This window comes from Anoplophora glabripennis, unplaced genomic scaffold, assembly GCF_000390285.2.
Source record: "Anoplophora glabripennis isolate ALB-LARVAE unplaced genomic scaffold, Agla_2.0 scaffold5, whole genome shotgun sequence".
Lineage (NCBI taxonomy): Eukaryota > Metazoa > Arthropoda > Insecta > Coleoptera > Cerambycidae > Anoplophora > Anoplophora glabripennis.
The window spans coordinates 3,229,834-3,251,064 of record NW_019416525.1 but is presented as its reverse complement, the minus strand read 5'-3'; the positions used below and the strand labels follow the sequence as shown (position 1 = coordinate 3,251,064).

The window sequence follows — 21,231 nt, the reverse complement described above, 5'->3', positions numbered from 1 at the left end:
GGTATTTGAAACATTGTTAAAAATTATCAAAAGCGGTACTTACCAGTATACTGCTGCTATCGTCTGTGTCGACATCTTTTATACTGTTTGTTTTCGAACTACTACTACCAATACCGTAATCGCTGAGGTCGTTGGAATCGTCGTCATACACAGGTATTGTGAATTTATGCCTTCCTCTGTTCCTAGAAAATGCAAGTGTAATATTGTTTTTTTATCATTAAATTAAAGGAAAAACAGCGAATGCATCACTATTCTCAATGGTTTAAAAAGTATACTAGTTTCTTTAAAGGATCATGTTGCAACTGGGATTGCGTAATATGTATGCAGTTTAGAGTTTATGTCACAGAACAGTTCGTTTGAGAGGTGTAGTTTTATAAAAATAGCGTTCTAAACAAACTTTAAGAATATAAATTCAGTATTGTTTTCAAAATAGTTTTAAATATGTAGGTTTCACAACGGTGATCTGGATTGTGGATTCCAGGTTATATAAATTTAACCCAAATCGAGTGTTTATAAAAACAACCATAAAAATAAATTCTACCTTTCCATCATTTCGCTGAAAGTTTTACTTTTTCTCTTTGCCCGCTCTAGTTCCTCTTGCTCCGTCAGTTTCTTCACTTCGACTACTCGCTCTATGATATGCTCTTGCCGTTTTCTCCTGCTACTTTTCCAGTTGTCAAGGTTCTAAAAAAAAATTTGTGAACAAGGTACTTTTTAGTCGGCAAATTTTTGTTACCTGCTGCCAGTCCTCTACTTCTTCCCTTATTTCTTTCCGTTCTCGTTTTATTTCCTCCACCTTTTTTATCTGTTCTTGAGCTTTCTGGAATAGTGGACATGGAGCTACTTTTACGAACTGTAGAGGATTCGTGGCAGGCTTTGGAGGGGGAGGTTTCGTAATTCGACATTTCGTTGGTATATACTCGGTGTTAGAATTCTAAAAAAAAATATACGTTTAACAAGAAGTGTTATCTCATTATGAAGGGAACGGCTATTCACAGGGCCTTGAGGCACACATAACAATAACGCGAGGCGATCTTACGTTATTGGCATTTCAGAAATCTGGACTTTAATGAATTCATCGACTGGGGCTTTTATAAAAACGAGAGAGCGTTTGGTGATTAATATTGTCGATATATAAAGCAGGTAAGTAACGCGTCAATAATCCGAACTAATTAGGTCCGAAGATAATTCGGATTATCAATCGTTGCTCACATGTTTCAGAATTTTCGGATTATCGCATGTGATTAAATTAAAGAAAAGCAATAAAACCACAGGCCGGCTATTACAGCCAAATTAAATTGAGGTTACATAACGCGAATTGTCTACCACTACGTTTGTATAATCAGATTTTTAAATCACTGTTCCCAATAGGTTTTTTATTGTTAAGTAGTTATATAAACATATTTGGCATAGCTTCTTGCCAATGGTATTGACATTATGAGGTACGGCTTTACATACATAATGAGATGACTCCTTTGTAAGTTATGTGTATTACAGGGTGGACAAGCGACAGCGTACCAAGAAACTGTAATGCGGTACCTAGTAATCGAATGAAAAAAAAAAGTGCAACTACACATGTCACAGATCTATACAGCTAAGAAAACTAAACTCACAATGTTTATTTCGAAACGTTGCATTTGGCTTTTGACTATAACTACTCAATTGCGTATGTTTTCCGATCGTTTCTCTTTCGTCCAGCAAATTGCTTTACCTATTGTTACGACAAAAAAAAGAACAAAGCAGGTTGTTTAAAATAAAACCCGGAGCTGATACGAAACGTCGAAAAGGTAGAGGACATTTTAACAATTAATTATTATTGTTAATGAAAAAAAAGTATTTTAATTTTGTCGTACAAAAATACAAATTGCACAATCAAATCATTTCCTTGGTGTGCAAAAACTATGGGCGAATAGCATAAAAACAGTTATTATTTATTTTGGATAATTAAACTTGGCAATCAACTTTTACTTTACAGCTGGCTATAATTGCTACACGGCTTCTATTTAAAAATTTTAACTACAGAAACAGAAAACAGAATGAAGTTTTGCTAATTTCAATAAACAGCAGTATCCACGCCCTCGAACTGTGAAAATATTGATTTTTCTATTCAAAAGTGTGGTAAAATTGAACCAGGATGAAAACATAATTAAAGAATAGGTAGAGGAGTCGTTTTTGCGCAAATGTCATAAATCGGGTACGAGACACTTGATAATGATCATTCGAATTTCGTTTATTTTAGAAACATCGGCGAAAAATCGCAAAAAGTCGTAAAGCTCAGTATTCCGTATAGATATTCTATATGGCACATTTTTAATATCTGCAGGTGATATGCCATTCATCCGGGCAAAGAAACCTAAGAGGATTAAGCATAATTTCGTTTTTAACAATAATACGGATTGCATAATCAATCACGATAAATATTGATTAATTTTTTAATACTTTGAGGCTCGGGGGTCCGGCGCATTTTAACAGGTGAATCTCTCTGTAACCTTTAAGAATAATAGAAAGGTGTATTTAAAAAATCTATATATAATTACTTAAAATATGACCAGTCAAGGACTGACGAAGCATTAATGCAGCTGTTAATGGTCAATACACAGGGCCGGCTTGATGGGAGGGCTACGAGGGCTGTAGCCCCCGGCCTCACGAGATCGGGGGGGCTTTTGGATTTTTTTTTTTTGTTTTTTAGGATCAAACCAAAAAGTGTTTCAGGTATTGAAATGTCATATCGACAAGTTGCTGATTGCGTGACATTTTTTTTAAGAATCAAACAAAATCCTGTTTAGGTTTAAGGTTTTGAAATTTAATATCGTTTTTTTTTCGAATTAAACAAAAACCTGTATCCTTTAGCGTAATCGGAAAAACTGATCTTTGATGTTTGTTTGTTAGTACATTTTTACTGTGGACTAATACTGCGGACTCAGGCTTGGTAATATAATGAGAAAAGCGCGATAAAAACTAATAAAACTTCGTCTAATTAAATGAAAGTAGATGTCTGCGTCTCGGTGTAATTTACTTTTACTTATACCGTGTGTATTGCAGCACCGTCGACGTAGACCTAATTATAAATTGTTTAAAACAAAAAATACACGACGAAATTGACTGATTATCGTCGAAATAAAATGGGCAGGACCGAAATAGCACAGGTTAAAAAACGGTAACATAAACTAACGGGCCGTACGAGGTAATAAAATAATATTTATCGGTGGATATTCGAAAAAATGCAAATTAAAGGTGTTTATTTTCGGACCGCCTCAACGTCGGATGTTTTTATCTCGTTAAGCGAAACCTTAAGCGATCTGTCAGCCGGGTAACCTTATAGTTTCAAAATTATTAATAGGATCTTATCTATTTGTGTGCTATGTTTGCATGAGTCTGTTTGATGAATGCGTTTATTTGTATGTAAGAAAACAGGCTAATTAAAATACCTTGTTAATTTATTTACCCGTTTTAAAATTAGTAAAACACACATTATGTCAAAATAAACATCCATTGTTAACCAGATGGAGATAAAAGGTAACACTTAATACTTTTATCCAACAAATTCCGTTGAACTTAAGTTCAGCTCATTTGTGCTTATTCCACGAATTATCATTAAAAAACTTTTCCTTTGATATTTTTATTATGGTTTAAATTTGTTACCTAAAATGAACCATTACCATAAATTTTAATTTCCAGGTTTATTATTACCACCACCAGGTATATTGCCGAGACTGTAAAATTTATGAGTAGTACTTTAAACTGTCAAAAATAAACAGGTCTACTTAAAAGCCAAGTTCGAAGTTTTGCTCTGCCATTTAGTGTAAGTATATGTTTTACCGGAACCGTCAACAATATGGTTCTGGATTTAATTCCAGTAATTTAATAATGCGAATAATATGAATATGGATGAAAATAATAGTTGGCAGCAATTACGGGCCATTACATCATTTATCCTTCAATTTTTGTGGGTCTCAAGTAAAATAAAGCTGTTTTTTAGATCCGTGTTTCCCATGCCACGTCCAAAGCGAGCCAGAACAGAAAAAAACTTGAATTATCCGCTTTCTTTGGTCATGTTAACATTTGTTAATTTTTGTGTATTAGACTGCGTTTAAGCGCGTGCGAAATCGTCTTATTACGAGGCTTAGAAGGGAGATGGAGATTTTCTGGAATTATTCGCGTAAAATGCTAATTCCAACGGCGTTTAAAATCTACAATAAACCCTTTTGACCTTCCTAAGTATACCGGTGAGACGCTGTAGACTAAACACGCAACGCAGCTTTCTTTGCAATAACGAACAAATTGGAATGAACAGGAAAGTTTCAGATAAAATCTCCGATCAAATTAAAATAATTAGAGGCACTTCTAAGACCTTTTCTTTTTTTCCCAATTAAGGTTAAAATAACTTTTACTGTTTTCGACTGACTTTTGAATTTTCGACCTACCCGCCTTTCTCGTTCTGGGTGTTCCCTCTCATGGTCGTGGTTGTCCATTTTCTCGGTTAGAATTTCATGCTTTCAGGTCGTTTTAAGATATCTGCAAGAAAAACATAACACATTAAATTCCTCTTTGTTTACAAATACGGTGGAACTGTGTAATTAAACGTGTTAACTATGAATAATAATTTAATGATACATAATAAATGTCAAGCCAGACTAATAATTGATTCCAAAGATAGATGGATATAAATATTTCATGTTATTCTGTTCGTTTTAATAACGGTCCGGCGGATAATATTAATAATAAAAACATTCACAATTGTCACCGTCGTTGCATTATTAATGTATTATTAATATTGTAGTGTGAGGCGATGGAAATTTTATGGGAGAGCGGACGGTTTTGTAAAACCACGTAAAGTTACACAAGATACTCTTAACAGGCCTATTATAGAGATCCTCACACCTTCGGTTTCTATTTCCGTCATAAATGATACATACCAAGTATCGTCTAAGCAGGGAACGATCATATTTAGGAAATATAGCAGAACCTCGATAATCCGAACTAATTGGGGAAACGTTCGGATCATCAAACATTGCTCACGCTAACGCACAACAAACTCACGAATCAACCAGAAACAGACGAAATTACATATTATTTTATGTAGGTATTTAGATTCGAGTTTTAGGTCGTTCGGATTAGAGAGGGGAGAGGGGGTTCAGATTACCGGCATTCGGATTATCGAGGTACTGTATTGGCAAAAAATCATTGTTACTAACAGCAGATTAAAGGAAAATTATAATTTTTGGAAAAAACTATATTGCAAATTGATAAATATGTCTAAAAATAAAAAAAATGAGATAACTTTAAAAATTTATTGTGGCCGTCCTAATAAATCGATTTTAATTTTTCAAAAACCATTTGAAAGGTTGAGCGCTCTTTTCTATATGAAAAAATTTTCAAGTATCTAGATGCTTTATTTGAGGCATCATTTTGAAAATTCGAACATTTTTTCAAAAAATTATTTTGCGAAAACTATAGTACCGATTTTAATGAAATTTGGTGTTGGTTTTTTATACTCTAAAGTTTTTTTTACCAAAATTAGAATGCCCTCGGAGCAATTAAAATATGTATTTTTAAAATATTATCCAAAAAAAAACCTGATTATTTTGCCTTTTTTCATCAATTATTGCTATTTTGCATCTTCGGTAATAAATTTAAACATTTTTAACCTACAGTATATTGTGCAAAATTCAAATGTAAAACTTTTTCCTCTTCAATATTCTTCCAAAATGCGTAGGTTCCAAGATATAAGTAAAAAAAACTCGGATAAAATAGGTATTTTTTAAAATTTTTTAAACATTTTTGCAATTTTGAAAATGTTCCAGACCTCGCCCAGATCTAGGGATCAACATGTTTATTATGTGAGTTGTACTGTAGGTATTTCAGCAAAAATTAGGTTGCCCCCTCGTACATCCAAGAAGTGGAATATTTCGACAGATCCGCCTTGGTCTACTGGTAGAAAATCAAAAACCAAGCAATTTTTTTCCCAAAAACAGCATAAGACATCGAAATTTGATACTAGTAAGGGTTGGTGTTGTTAGTTTTTGATTATCCGCTAGAGATCTACGATTTTTCGATCTTTCCATGTGACATTTTATGACATAACTTTTTTGAGGTTAGGTTTTTTACAATGGATGTTCTTTATTACATGAAAATTTCATTTTACATAAAAATTGTACTGTTTTTATATAAAACGAAATCTTACATCGTAATAAAGAACCTAACATCAAAAAAGTTACGTCATAAAATGTCACTGAGATCGTAGCATCATCAAAGACTTACCTGTAGCAGATTTCATTGCATTACATTGTGTTCTGGTAAATATGGCAGAAATTTGATATTTAAAAGTCAGTTTTCGATCCCTCATATTTCAAAAACAAAAAAATCTTATTTTTCGGTTGTAGCAGTCCCTAAATTTATGGCACCCTTGTGTTTAATCATTATTATTCGAGAAATAATCGAAGGATCGACAATGAAAAAAGACGAGAAAACATTTTTTCCAAACATAAAAATACAAGTCAGTTTTCTATGAAATTCAAGAATATCCCATCATTATTGGAATAAATAAACGAATGAAGTAGTCTGGAATTTCATAAAACACCGACATTTATTTTTACTTGGGAAAAAATCGCACTCCTTTTTAACGTTTCGATCTTGCTTTTCTGATAAACATAAAATTGAGTCTAATAAATTTCGTACGGGTAAAACATAGGTTAAAACTAGGAACATGATCTTGCCGTATAACTAGTTATAAGAGGTAAAACTTGTAAATAGCACAAATACCGTAAGGCAAATAATAAATGCATGCGAATAAATCCAAAGACAACACAATGATGCAGACGCAGAGAAGTTTCCCGCTAAAGGTACTTTATCGGATTTTCTACGCAGCTCACTACACTGAGAGACGTGCTTTTTAAAATCATTATTTAGAGCGAAATGTAGATGAATATACAGGAAAAATAACAGGAAACTTTCCATTTCACTACGCGTCAATTATAGAGTAATTCCCATACGGAAAACTCGAATTATTCTCTAATACACCTTATCAGCCCGTAAATATGCTGTTATTTTCTAAACGATATAATTTCTCCTGTTTTCTACACAAGCGGAAATATAAATATCGAAACTAGAAAGTGTTATGGATTTATGCGCGCTTATTAATTGAATGTTAAAATGTCACGTTAACAGTAGGATAATTCAGTTTTATCTACATATTTAATAGAGGAATTTACAATAGTTTAAAAGTATCCGCTCTGGTATTCGCAACATTCAATTTATTCGAGTTGTAAATATTTCCGATAAGGCCGAATCAGGTATAATAATAGATCCCGGCGATTCGAATGATTCACCGGCGAGTGGGATCGCTGTATAACCTGTTGAGGCTGCAAGTTTTCCAAAAAAAAAAGTTAGCTTAAAACTTAAAATCAACAATCTCCTTTAACGTCAACGAATTAGGATGCATTAAAAAAATTAAACCGGTGGTGTGTCACACAGGTTCTACTGGTTAATAACCACATTTTTACGACGAAAGTCGTTCCTATACACAACAATTAAAAGCTATGTCATTGTCGGTAATTAAAGACTTTTATTCGACACCCTTTCGAAACGCAAGCACGCAAATAATTTGCCCTTATTTACTATTCCACTTTAAAAGCGAATTGTCAGTATTAGGTAACTGATAATTTTTACCAAATCAAATTAAATGTTCTAATTAATCTTGAACAGGTATAAGTGACTGCTTACCATTTACTTAGCTAATTTACGTTTCGAAATATGCACATATACAGTTCAATTAATTTTCGACGTCGCAAGGGAAAGTTAGCTGTGCCAAAGTCAAAAACGTTCACAAAAACCACGAAAGTCGTAAGTTCCGTTAAATTAGGAAGAAACCGAACGCAAACCTCGATTCTTCTTTAACTGTTATAAGTTACTAGGTGTTATTTTTATGTGTTTAACAGAACCGAGGCAGATATTATGATTAACAAACACGGACACCTGTCACCACAGCCGTTAATATACATATAACGCAGTGATAATAAAGATATAAATGAATTATGAATGCACCAGGTAGCAACAATACGACGTATACGTTTTAATTGAATACATTATATGGTTATTTTTGCATTAAATCGCTTGCATCACGTGTAGATCGATGAATTTAAATGCTGCATAGCGAAACGGCTTTTTTTTTATGAAAATCATTTTTTTTAAACGTATGTGGTATGCAATTATCTATAGGTCAGTATGTGAGAACCGTGGAATACTTTCACACAAGCACCCGCTGATCTTTAACTACCAGTCGTGATTATTTGCTAAGAGCACTGCCAAAAATGACAAGATTTATAATCACATAAATTACGGTTTTCAATATAAAAAAGATTTATTGCCTAATTACGTTACAGAATCTAAAAGGTGTATCGAAATTAGATTGCATCCGCGTTAAATGTACAGGGCGTCACAATATTCCGTGTACATTGCATAACTTACAAAGTATTTCGAACACGATTTTATTTATTGAAATAAAAGAGACACATTGGCTTGCTAGAAGTATTTTTTCTGGGTACGACACCTGCTCGTAGACAAGCAGGCCCTCGTTACACACAAGCGGCCAATTCTACGAATGCACTTACAATATAATAAGGTCCCGCCGATGTTCTCATGCTTTATCGGTTCGCCTTTTGCCATCTTGCGCTGTTACAAGCACTTTTAGAAATAAAACCAGCAGTTGCTGACAAAGAAACGGTAAACTGTTATGCCCATTTGAAGTTGTACCAACAGATGTTCTACTGGCGCTGTGAATTCCTATTTTTGGAAAGCCAGTCGTAAACATTTTCCCCAGCGGGGGCATATCCGCACGACGCGACGTTCGTTCGCAGCGATCGATTAGTTTTAATGTTTTTACCACACTTTCCGATATTAACGTTACTTGGAAGCCAGCGTGCACAATTTTTTTTTAATACTGAAAACGAAACGTCTAAATCCGGCAGTTCCCTTGTCCCTACGGGATTTCCTTCTTGGTCGGTTCGCGATGTAAATCAAAGTGCATCGATCGAACGGTGCGATTGGCCGTAGGACCCAAAAATAGAGCACCCCGTTTGCCAAGAGCCCCGCGTTATCAGCCGTTCGGTGATTTGGTTCGTTCGACATATAGATATTGCACCGAGCTCATTGCACACAGTGCATACCTTTTAAGAATATATTTTGTGGCGGCCGTTATAAATATACATAAACAAGAGCGCCGTACTCCGATGGAATTCTAACCATTCCGATAGAGATGTGAGCGTTCTAGCGCGGTCACATACGCTTAAAAATCACTCAGCTGTGATCGGAATATGCCGAGGAATCGGCATTTGATAACAACGTGCATCCACGTTTACTACAGATGTGAGCCACTTAGAAAACAAATGCATAATAACATAAACAATTTATGACTTGTTTTTACATTTTCCGTAAGCACGTAATCTCCTAAATATGTGGCGAAAAATTAAAATCGATAGCGAACTATTTGAAACAGTCCAAGCCACTCGCAGAGCATTTGTGACGTCACACCGTTCGATTGGCGCGACCCGACAGATCTATGCGCTATTAGCTATCAAGTCATTTATTTGTAGTATAGTTTAAGCTGTTTTCCTGTTTATTTTTCCACCTGAGAAATTAAAAATTAATCAAAGTGCCAAAAAGGTTGAGGGTTATTTTTTATTACACTATTTTTGCGGATATAGGTTTAAAAATGTACTCTTCTGGTGCAAATATGGTCCGAGTTATGTCATTACGTGTGAAATGGGGCGATATGTGAGTGCCACCCAGCCAACTACGTAGGCTAGCCGGTAACGAGTGGTATGACGTCACAACATGGCTTCCGTGCGTTTTCCCGCGCTCTGTTTACGTTAACCATTTTGAGGGAGAAATTGTTAAAAAAAACCTCAAGATTTTTTGCACATCAATTAATTACGGAAAATGAATTTAAAAAATATGTCAAATGCCGATATAAAATGATAAACTTACTTTTAACTATGGTGCCCGGATCCGCAATAAAAAAAGGGGAATACCGATATAAAATTTCCAAACCTAAACATTTTTTGGTTTGATTTTGCCAGATCTTGCAGAGGCCCTGGCTATAACCCTCGTAGCCCTCCCCTAAAAAGGCCTGCTTTTCAATCAATTAAGCAAAATTTTATTCGTTTTCGATTATCAATTTTCATTGCCAGGTACATATTTTCATATGGAATAAGTGATTTTTTTTGTGGATATGTTGTCTCTTGTTTTTGAGATACGGGATACATATCTTTTGTAGTAAACAACCGTATTGTACCGAAAGTTAGTTAAGTTTAACGAGTGGTATGACGTCACAACATGGCTTCCGTGCGTTTTTCCGGGCTCCGTTTTCGTTAATCATTTGGAGGGAGAAATTGTTAGAAAAAAACAAGATTTTTTTGCACATCAATTAATTACTATGTGCACTTATTAAAAATATGTGCCAAATGCCGATATAAAATGATACACCGATTTACCGATATAAAATTTCCAAACCTAAACACTTTTTGGTTTCACTTTGCCAGATCTTGTCGAGGCCCCTCAAATTGTGAGGCCCGGGGCTATAGCCCTCGTAGCCCTCCCCTAACCCAGGCCTGCTTTTAACATCAATTAAACAAAATTTTATTTGTTTTCGATTATCAATTTTCATTACAAGGTACATATTTTCATATGGAATATTGAAAAGTATATTATATACCAAGAGACATACAGGAAGCTTTGAAAAACGGTGCAATAAATTGACATAAATAAGCGATTTTTTTTTGTGGACCTGTTGTCTTTTGTTTTTGAGATACAGGACGTTAAATATGATTTTTTTAAGCCAAATTCTGGTCAACTGAAAGAATAGTTTAACGAGTGGTATGACGTCACAACATGGCTCCCGTGCGTTTTCCCGAGCTGCCCTTTCATTAACCATTTTGAGGGAGCAATTGTTGAAAAAATATTCTGATTTTTTGGAATAAGATTTAAAAAATGTCCTACATGTTTGATAAAAAAATTATTAAATATTTACAAACATTTTGATGACCGCAGATCTGCGTTCCTTTATTATTTTTTTTACAAAATAATTATTGTTCTACGTGATGAATGGCCGGTTCAGACTGTTGAAACGCATTCCTTGATTAATTAATGTTTAATTTGTGATAACAAATAATTACCGTTAATGACGTCACTACGAAAATCCTAATTACATCGTTGAACGTTCTAGGGGCACATCAATTACATTTGATTCATCTGGCTAACGTGGATTAAAAGATATCGACATTGAAACAAATTATGTAGCAGTTATAGTGTAGGATAATCTTTTTATAGAGATAAATAGTGCTACTATCAGAAATATGTATCCTGCTGTGGTAGCGTCTCGAAAAAAGTTCAAATAAATCTTCCATTAAAAGTGTATTTAACTTTTACACTCGTGCATATGAATTATTTTCACATAAAGCCGAGCCAGCGTCATAATTGTTAATAAAGTTAAAATACGAGCGCGTTTAAATTATTTTTATTGCCACCTTGTCGTTGTGCTTCATCTTGTAAAATATGTACTAGTGTCTTAACAACAATGTTGCTAAAATCCAACCAGTTTGGAAAAAAACAAGGTTAAATTATTCCTCATTTCTTTCGGCTTTCGAGCAGATAAGGTGAGGTAAACAGGTAAGGTCACAGGTATTTAAGAAAGTTTTATGTTTAATTCATTGTTATGTAATGTTAATTTCGAAAAGGCTCATAATTAATATCTGGAAAGAAGTATAACGAGGTTTTACACGCGTGTACCGCCTATTTTTAGTTAGCTTTTGTCTGTACGACTTTGAAAAGGTGGAGAAAAACAACGTTTCAGCGGTTCCAGTGGAGATTGTCGAGTGATTTTAATATTTTTCATTCTAGAAGAATTTCAGCCTCTACTACTGACGTTACAGATTGGCAAGTCCCTTATTAGGAGGGGCTGCAGGTAAATTTCGCTATTCCGCTCAATGAACGGCGCGCCACTGGGTTTTGTAGTTCAACCGGCGCAGCATATCAGAGGGTACAAATATAGTCTGAAATGCACCTGGCTACCAACTCGCATGCGTTAAAATTTATTGAGGTAGGTAGACCTGCTACCAACCCATGTTTCAATGCGTTTTTTGTAAAACCACCACTTCCTCTCGTTTAATACGCAGTTTGGTTTTTAATAAACCGACCCAAGGGATGGACAATGGACTATAAAACATAAAACCTCTTCTATTTTACTGCTTTTAACCAATAGCTCGTTTAAAATTCAATTACATTGTATGCAGTGGGAATGTTCACTTCTGTGACAAATTTTGCGAATGTTTCGAATCCAATGTAATATTTAAATACGTAGTGATGAATTTTGCGCATGTTTCGAATATTTTTGTGAGAATTTTGCGCATGTTTCGGATGCTTTCGATCAAAGTTTTGTCCGAACGTTCTGACGCGAACAAATTGAAGATTTTGATCTAGCAAAGCAGAAAGAACAGTCATTCTGGCGTTCCTGTTATTATCTACTGTTTCAAACGGTATTTAATTCATATCTCTATGGATTCCTGAAAAAATAGTACCATTAAAAATGTTACTCTACTTGCGGCAAACGGCTTTTAACAACAGCAAATTATTCTCATTATAATGTTAACGGATTCATTAAGAAATAATTAATGAGCCATTGGCGTAGTTGTTCTTCTAGAGCTGTGCACCGGGATGAAATAGAAAATAGCCATTATTAAATCGTAAGGAGAAACGATATTACTGACGCCCACAACTTATTTTTTCGGTTTACACATGAGCTCTATTGGAGAATTTTTTATACAAAAACATCCTGTACCCATTTAAGACAATTCGGTGTAACTAATGGTAGTTTGCGATTAGTTACACTACTTCCTGGAAATTTTCACTGATTTTTTTAGGTCTGCGGTGAATAAACAATGGTTATTTTCAATTTAAATACCTTTTAGATTTTTTTCATTCTATTATATCCAAACGCGAACAAAGGACGATTAAAAAAATAGTCAATTCAAGAACGTTTGATGTTACTGCAACTGTGCAACTACAATCCGAAGTTCTCTTAGAAGTTATTTCGTGCGTAGTGTATGACTTTTTTAATTGTTGGTAACAATCACACATTTTACATAATTTATGCTTCGCTCTGCGTTACATAAAGATAAAATATGATCTTGAGAACGATTGTCTTCAGTTTTGAAATTGCATTGTTGCTTATTCACAAAAACGCTCCGTGAGAAACTTACAATATTGTAAAACAAACAGTATAAATCACAATAAAATAAATGGGTCATTCGCAGCACATAAAATAATTACGTTGCCTAATTATTTTACGTATCGTAATCACTCTAATATTTCCAACCGCTGACATAATTACCTGCGCTTTGCTTAGAAGTTTTATTGGATTATTGACACCATACTACGGTGGTGCTTTTATATTACGGCGCCAAGAGACCAACCAAGCAGTAAAACCTGTCAATTATAATTTGTGATTTATTTAGGGTCTTCAGAAGTGCCTTTCATAATTTCACGGAGCGACCCGAAGCAAAAATGCAGAAATAATTTTTCTCGGCAATAAATGTCGGAATAGGAAGGCGATATAACAGTTAGTTGAAATTATTGCTGTTTCCAATGCGGCCAGAAACGTGCAGTAGAACCTCGATAATCCGAACTGATTAGGACCGAAATTAATTCGGATTATTAAACACTGCTACAAGTTTTAGGTTGTTCGGATTAGTGGGAGGTTCGGATTCCCTGCGTTCGGATTATCGAGGTTCGGCTTAACGTTATTTTCGCAGTGCCGCGAAAGTTTTTGAAAATAATGAGGTGTTTAGTAATGTCGTAAGCAGGATGCCAAGACCAGTTGCGACAGCAAACGAAAACTGATAAGGCAATTGTATTAATTAAGCAACTAAGTAGATACAATTTCTCGTATGCCTGTGGAGAAAAAGGCAATTGTTTGAAACAGGTTAATTACGAGCAATGATAGTCAAAATCGCAACGCTTTCTACGATTTTACCTTGAAGAACCTTTGCAAATGTACATTTCGACATATTTAATTTAAAAATAAAAGTGCGTTTATTTTCCAACTTCCTTAAAATTATAGGGTTTGCTTTTAAACGGTTTAACACTTTTTTTGTCATTGTTTTAAGCCAGCCGAGCTTAAATAGAATTTGTATATTTTTAAGTGAATGTGAAGTTTACGTAATATAGTAATTTATTTTAGTCACAGATAATGTGACTTAATTTCTTTCTCTCTGCCGATTTACTTTCTTATTTTTTTTATTGTTTCGCTGCCGTCTTTAGACGTGGGTAGCTACAAGGTAACTGTAATTGTTGCATGTCATAAAACGGCTGCTATCGAAAAACAACAAATTCAGAAGATCGGTAAAAAATTAATAGTTTATATTCAAAGAGTCTGAGTGGTCCAACTAGGTTTCTCCACTCAAGGTACTTGTGAAAAACATATTATTGCAATGTTAAATTGGATCCTAATTAGGAAAAATTGTGGAATGTTTATTAAATGTCATGGATAAACAAGAAGTGGTTATATAATTATGGTATTACCTTGGGAAACAAATTCGAAACTAAACAAAGAAATATAAAAAAACAGTTGTATCTGTCATTACAGATCCAGCTGGTAGCATTGTAAAATGTTGTTTGAATCACACTATAAATGTTGGCGCGTAAAAAAACTTGACCAATATTCAATATCCAGTTTTTTACTGTTATGCGCGCTGCGACAGAATACCACCGTTCTATTTTATAAATAAATATTCATAAAAGTAAGACGTACACGTTTATTACCACCACCTTACCTTAATGGGGAATATAAAGTAGACTTACCCATAAAAATTTGGTTTAAATATTGCACATACGTACAAAAGCTATTTCATCAGTGGCTGTTACGAGAGAATTATGTGCATTATTTATTTGTACCGTTAACACAAAGCAACCTGGGAATAGCTAATTGAGCGGCGGAGTTTCTATTAGGAAATTTGCTTTTTAACTCGCCGAATAATCCGCCTGAAACAGCGAGGATTTGAATCATATCCTCTTGAAAAAAAGCGGTGTGCATCATATGTACAACCAACGCATGTAACTTTTCGGTTTTTTTTCCAAGTTTTATGATGATGTTCCGTTACACTGTCTACAAAAACAATCTAATGTTGTAAACCTCCTTTAATAATAGATGTACGAGGTCTGTTTAGAAAATAAACGAACTTTTTAAATTACCACATGTTCTTGAGTTGTTGATATTCCATTTGTTTCTGTAATATTGTTATTTTAGTGACGATTTTTGAAATGTGCGATTTTCTGGAACAAATATGTACCTAAAGTTAAATTTTGCATGAAACTGCGAAAGTGCGCCGTTTTTAGGTTACACAGGTCGACAAGGACCCAACAACGCGAATATACTGTCCAAATGTCTCAATTGGTTCTGGTTTTCGAGATATCCTAACCTAAAAGTGACAAAATCGCGAATTTTTGACATATTTGAGGATATGTTATATGCAAAGGTAAACCTTATGGGTTTATGGGCTTAGGGTTTTTGAGCTTAGGGTTTAAGAGTTCGAGATTGAGCGTATTAGCCTCTTTTGCGGGTAAATGTATTTCTAGATTGATATAATGCGTAAAATACCGACCATATATCGACTTTTTAGATATTTTTTTCATGTTCATTGCAAAATTTGACGTGATAGAGCATTTTGGAGTTCAGACTCATGATCAGCGACCACAAAAACATGGAAGATCCCTACTCCGGGTGCCGCCGAATTTAGGTTGTGTTGTGAGTATATTCAAAAATGCGATTTCTCAAAGCCGAAAAATGATATCGGGATAAGTCCAAATGCGTTTTAAAGAGTAAGTATAACACTTTAAGACCCCATTAATGGTTTTAGCAAAAAAAATACCTATTCATGTAACATAACCTCAAATATGTCAAAAAATCGCGATTTTGGCACATTTAGGTTAGGATATCTGAAAAACCAGTCAACTGAGAAATTTGGACCTCCGATTCGAATACTTTGAAGCAAGCAAGGGCCTATAATGTGCAAAATTAATAATAAACGTGTAAAATTAAAAGTTCGGTTATTTTTTGCATAGGCCTCGTATTTATAGATTCCCAAGGGGGTACTTCTTCGCTAATGACTATGATTTACTTACAGTAGTAGTAGTATTGTACTATAAATTTTATTTATATATATACATGCACCAACGCGATTCTGTATCATTTTTTCTTACGCAATATAAGGATATGCAGAAAATCGTGTAGGTATTATGTAACGCCACAGCTGCGGGTATCAATAGTACAGCAATAAATAAACACTACCATGTTTACGTGTGTATTATGCACTCTACGGAGCCGGTTTAAAAATTCGACATAAAGGGTGCTTAAGATAAGCGCGACCGATAGCGTTTTGTAACGACCCAAATTGGCCTAGGTACGAAATACGGATACGAGGCGGCGGGATTTCTTAATATCCTCCCTGCGAGCCCTTGCAATTCGATTTAACGGTCTCGTAAAGAAAATTAAATGTTGGGAAACAATCCGTTATGGTATTTATAGACAGCGCGCCCAACATCCAGTCATACATGTTTCATAGGAAACGATTCGTAACTACTGAATTAATTCAGGCGACGTTGGGGAAACGTGATTGACAGTTTGGAAAATATAATTTTGCCATGGGATCGTACGAGCAGAAGAAAGCAAGAAAGTGCGCGTGTATTGTATATACAGGGCGAGGCATAATTAGGCGTTAAAAATCGTTTTTTTTTGAAGAGGCATTTTTATTTGACCAATTATTTTGTTATTGGGAGAAAATTTAAATTCTGGCCCTGCGAAATAATCGAGCGAACGGTGTTAGTAAAACAATCCGCTTTGCTCCCAATGTCGAAACAGCACTTTCACCAACGGCTCCCATCGTTTCCACTGTTATGGCATTTGTGGATCTTTGTTTATAAACATCTTGAATTTATTTGGCCGAAGGTGTTTTTAATTATCGACATGCTACCGCGAATATCTCGAAGCAACCGAACCGTGAAAACCGTAACTGTGTCGAAATTAGTATTTTCGCGTCGTTTCAGTCAAAATATTGGGAGAGGCGATTCCGACGGTCTCTATAAGGTGTGCGCAAAGTATCCGTTAGAGACGAGAAGCGATAGCGTGTTCACCCGGTTAAAAAAAAAAAACACGGAACCGGTGCCGATTTAGCCACAATGGTTCCTTGTGCTCGACGCCCGAGGGTTCAGCTTTTTGGATCTTTGTGCTATCTCCTCGTTATGTAACAGTACCTGTATAATTTTGTTTGAAACGATTTTCTGTTGTTTGAGTGAGTACGCCCGCACGAAACAGTTTTACTTTGTCTGTCAAAAATCACGTTAAAGCGATCTGGTTTGGAAAACTGATAAAATATGAATATTTGACTTTTCCACTAAAAACCGCGTTTAATATCACGGTAAGATGCCTCGAAAGATCCAGTAGTCTGGGTCGTGGATTTTTATTAAAATAATTGTTTACAGCTTTCAACGCGTTATTTTAATGTTAAGATTTAATTCCAATACTAGGTCAGCCTTGAGTCGTGAGTTAATTAATATTTATACGGAGATTGCTTTTTTAAAACTATGTAGGAGGAATGATCTAAGAAAAGTTGCATGAAAACATTATTATACAATACGTCTCCTTCGTGCAGTCAAGGTCAACCGTCAAACAATGTGGGAAGATCGAGTTTTTCTGTAAACAACGTTTCGTACTACGGAAAATGGACGTGCAATTTGTTGCGAATGAATTTTATAAATAAATTACGATTTATCCTCAGTTACAAATTTAGCCGGCATAAAACTGACTTCCCGGACGTATTTTTTGTCGGTTTACGGTCTTTTTATGCATTTCTAGTTCCGTTTTGGTTCCCATAAATGAAAACCAATATCTCGGCGGAATTGTATAAAAACTACACACTTCACTGGCTACCTCTTCTCCATCGGCTCTGTTGAAATAAAACCGACGAGTTTGCACGTATCTTAGAACAAGATAATGCAAAGGCTTTTTGAGAAATAAATACACAATTATTTGATACGCAAACGCTGCGTTGTTTTTAAGTAAAATCCACATGCTAAAATATTCCAAGAACTGGGCGATAACAACAATTAGGAGATTGTCTTACGATGTCTAATTAAAAAAATTAAATCAGCACAGCTGAAACAAAACGTGCCGAAATAATATTATCCCTCGGTAATCGTAATGTAAACATTATAATAGAAAAATATCCTAGATGCCAGATGTTCCCAAATATTAAGTTTGTACACTTGAATGATATAACGATAATTAATTAGATGTTTCGTAACATTCAAATATCAGCGGAAATATTAAAACGTACTGTTGCATCACTGCATTTGCGAAATAGTGATAAAGCTTTGTGGTGTTTTTACGAAATATTCTCGATTAAAAATAGGCGCCTGGAAATGACATAGAAAAGCACTTAATCACAGTTCAAATACTGTTTAATAGTCTTATCACACCTAAAACATTTTTTTTTTTTTTTTCAGGGTGCTGTTTCATCAAAGCAAGGCAAGGTAAGCAATTTTATTTTATTAAAATAAACCCTTCAAGTTTTTAACAGTTTTCTACGAAAATATTAGAAACACGGGTAAAAATTTAATTCGAGTGTTCGAAACATGGGTAAAAAAATCCGAAATCGGCATCGGTTGCATTTTAACGTATACCAGCAATTATTGAAACATTCCTCAATAGGTTTGTGGAAAATATAAAAGAATAATTAGCCGGTTCTTGCGTGCGCTTCGGCAGCATCTAGAGCTGTTCCGTACAGCCTCCTATGTTTACGTCCTTTGTTCTGCGTTGACCTTATTAGTATCAACTCGCGCAAAAAAAGGAACAAATCTTTATTCGTGCGTAGAGTGGAATCGGTTGACTCCGTTAATTATCTCAGAGTGGTAATACTAATTGACGTTGAATCACATCCACAATATTTTTATGAGAACTTACGCTTACGTTGCCCCGTCATCTGGAGCACATAAGTTACGATTCAGTGAATATTGCGGAAACCCAAACAAATGAAAAGAGACACTTCCTGTCATGTTACACCGGCGTTCCAAACGGCCATGGGCGTCCCGGGGCAAGGACTTACCTTGGACGATTTTCGGCGTTTCATTTGTCGCGAAATTCGGTATTTTCCGGCGCTCAACATTTCAGACATTGATTTATGCAGAAAACTAATTACAAATTGTTGATCCCACCGCAAAACCTAATCGATACTTAAAAAGGCGTCCGCAAGGCAAACGCGTTCAAATTAAACGTACTGCTCTTTGTGAAGGTTTACCCAAATACGCTTAAAGTTTTTTTACATGAGCTATTATTCGCGTATCGACGCAACCGTATCAGTTTTATTGTCTTCTAGGCTCCTCAGGGCAATTAATTCGCGAACGTCACTGCCCATAACTACCAGCATGGCGGCATAACTGTCGGCGTAAAATGCACACAGTTTTTAACCAGTGCTAATGCGAAGATCGATTATAGAATAGATAAGCGAACAACTGGACGTTAATAATTATAGTTCTCTTTTTCACTTAGTCTAAAACGGTTTGTTGTAGAATATACTGTTTTCTAATGGAGTTAATGACAAAAGTACGCTTTTCAATGAACATATGTCTGTAATAAAATAAATGCAATGATGGATTCCAAAACCACAGCGTACCGAGCGACCAAAGGAAAAAGTTTGCCTTAGGTCACCCATCCAAGTTCCAGCCTGCGTCCGTGATGCTTACCTCGGCCGATCGAAATTCATCGGCCAAGATACCCGGTCAGGAGTTCCCGTTAGCAGTGCAGTGCAGCAATACGGAATTGTAATTTATTATAGGCACCTTCTATTAATCATTCAATTACAATTGCGAAAGGGAGAAATAAGAGGGATATTTTGTTTACTAATATTATTATAACATATCATTTTGGAGACCTTTTGAAACGCAACAAAACGAAATTTACCATCAATATAATGAAATTGTTTGAGGACATAAATAATTAAAATATGTTGTTGGCCAAATGAACATATAATAGAAATTTTCTACAAATTATTATAATTTTTTACCTTTAGCAGAAAACTTTTTTAGGGACGACTATGAAACTCATTAGATTTTATTGCTAGCCGTTTTTATACATGTCCAACTGACTTCGGAAAGACTATAATAAATAAATGATAAAAAAATAAGTTTAAAGTTCAAAGATTGTAGGAAAGTGACGTCACCTTTGCACTACCAAAGTCAAACCAAATGCGAATATTTTGTAAGTTCAGTAAAACCACGGAATATAAGAATAATTCCCTTTGGTAATGTAATTTAGACAACCTGGCAACAACGACAAGTAAGCTTTTTATTTGATGTGATACAAATGTTTAATTCAATTTAAAAGAGTATTGCGAGTAAAATATCATTAATTAACAAATATTCCTATAACTTCATTGAACTTGTATTTCAAGCTATTCGATTATTTCTGTACCATTCGCGGTTTAGGTGGAGAAATCTGTTCGAGAGTGTCGTGGTCACCCGCTGTATCATTTTTTTTTCTCCGTCCAATTTTGGCTGTGTCGAATATGAAAGCTTTTGAAAAAGTGTCTGAAATAAAACAGATTTAATTTTTTTAAAGAAATTATTACGTTGATACGTTTAACCGTTAACGTTGTATACAGGGTGGTTCAGAACTTATCGAAAAAAAAATTTTGAATGTACAATTTTGTAAAAATTGACCATTCGAAAATGATTCACTGTAAAACCTGACCTTACGGCGGCAAAGTGTAATAAAAAATGAACGGACAAAAAATAAATAAAATGTTATAACACCTACTTTATATCATCAAATTCAAGTGATTTTGCCGCTATTGTTAATATTAATTAATAAAATTAATTTGTGGTTATAATTAATAAAACAATTACAACTGTTCAAAATTTTGTCCACCATAAATTAAAAATAATGTAAACATTATCGCAACAACGATACGGGTAGGAAAGTACCGATGGTCTATCTGAAGTTACGTGAGAGCGATAAAGTAAGCCATAGAAATCCATGCGATAGAGAAGGATGGCTATAATGAAGGCGTCTCATAGTCACCGCCCGTTTCGCCCTTCCACAAATAAGATCCACTTCTTATTTGTGGAAGGGCGAAATGGGCGATGACTATTAAACGCCATCATTATAGCCATCTTTCTCTATCGCAT

At 34.9% G+C, this 21,231-nt stretch overlaps 1 protein-coding gene across 4 annotated transcripts in view; it reads right to left on the bottom strand.

Moving 5' to 3' along the window:
• Positions 1-21,231, bottom strand: part of LOC108906807 — a 40,926-nt gene that overhangs the window by 6,106 nt on the left and 13,589 nt on the right. For 2 of the 4 annotated variants that reach the window (XM_018710188.1, XM_018710191.2), the window contains exons 2-5: positions 4,425-4,515; positions 737-934; positions 542-684; positions 44-182 (exon numbers count right to left, since the gene is read on the bottom strand). In XM_018710188.1, coding sequence (XP_018565704.1) covers positions 44-182; positions 542-684; positions 737-934; positions 4,425-4,472 — 528 coding nt within the window. In that variant the 5' untranslated portion in view covers positions 4,473-4,515. Of the gene's footprint in view, positions 1-43; positions 183-541; positions 685-736; positions 935-4,424; positions 4,516-7,722; positions 7,921-21,231 lie in introns of those variants that run through there. The other 2 variants (XM_018710189.2, XM_018710190.1) reach the window with 2 other exon arrangements.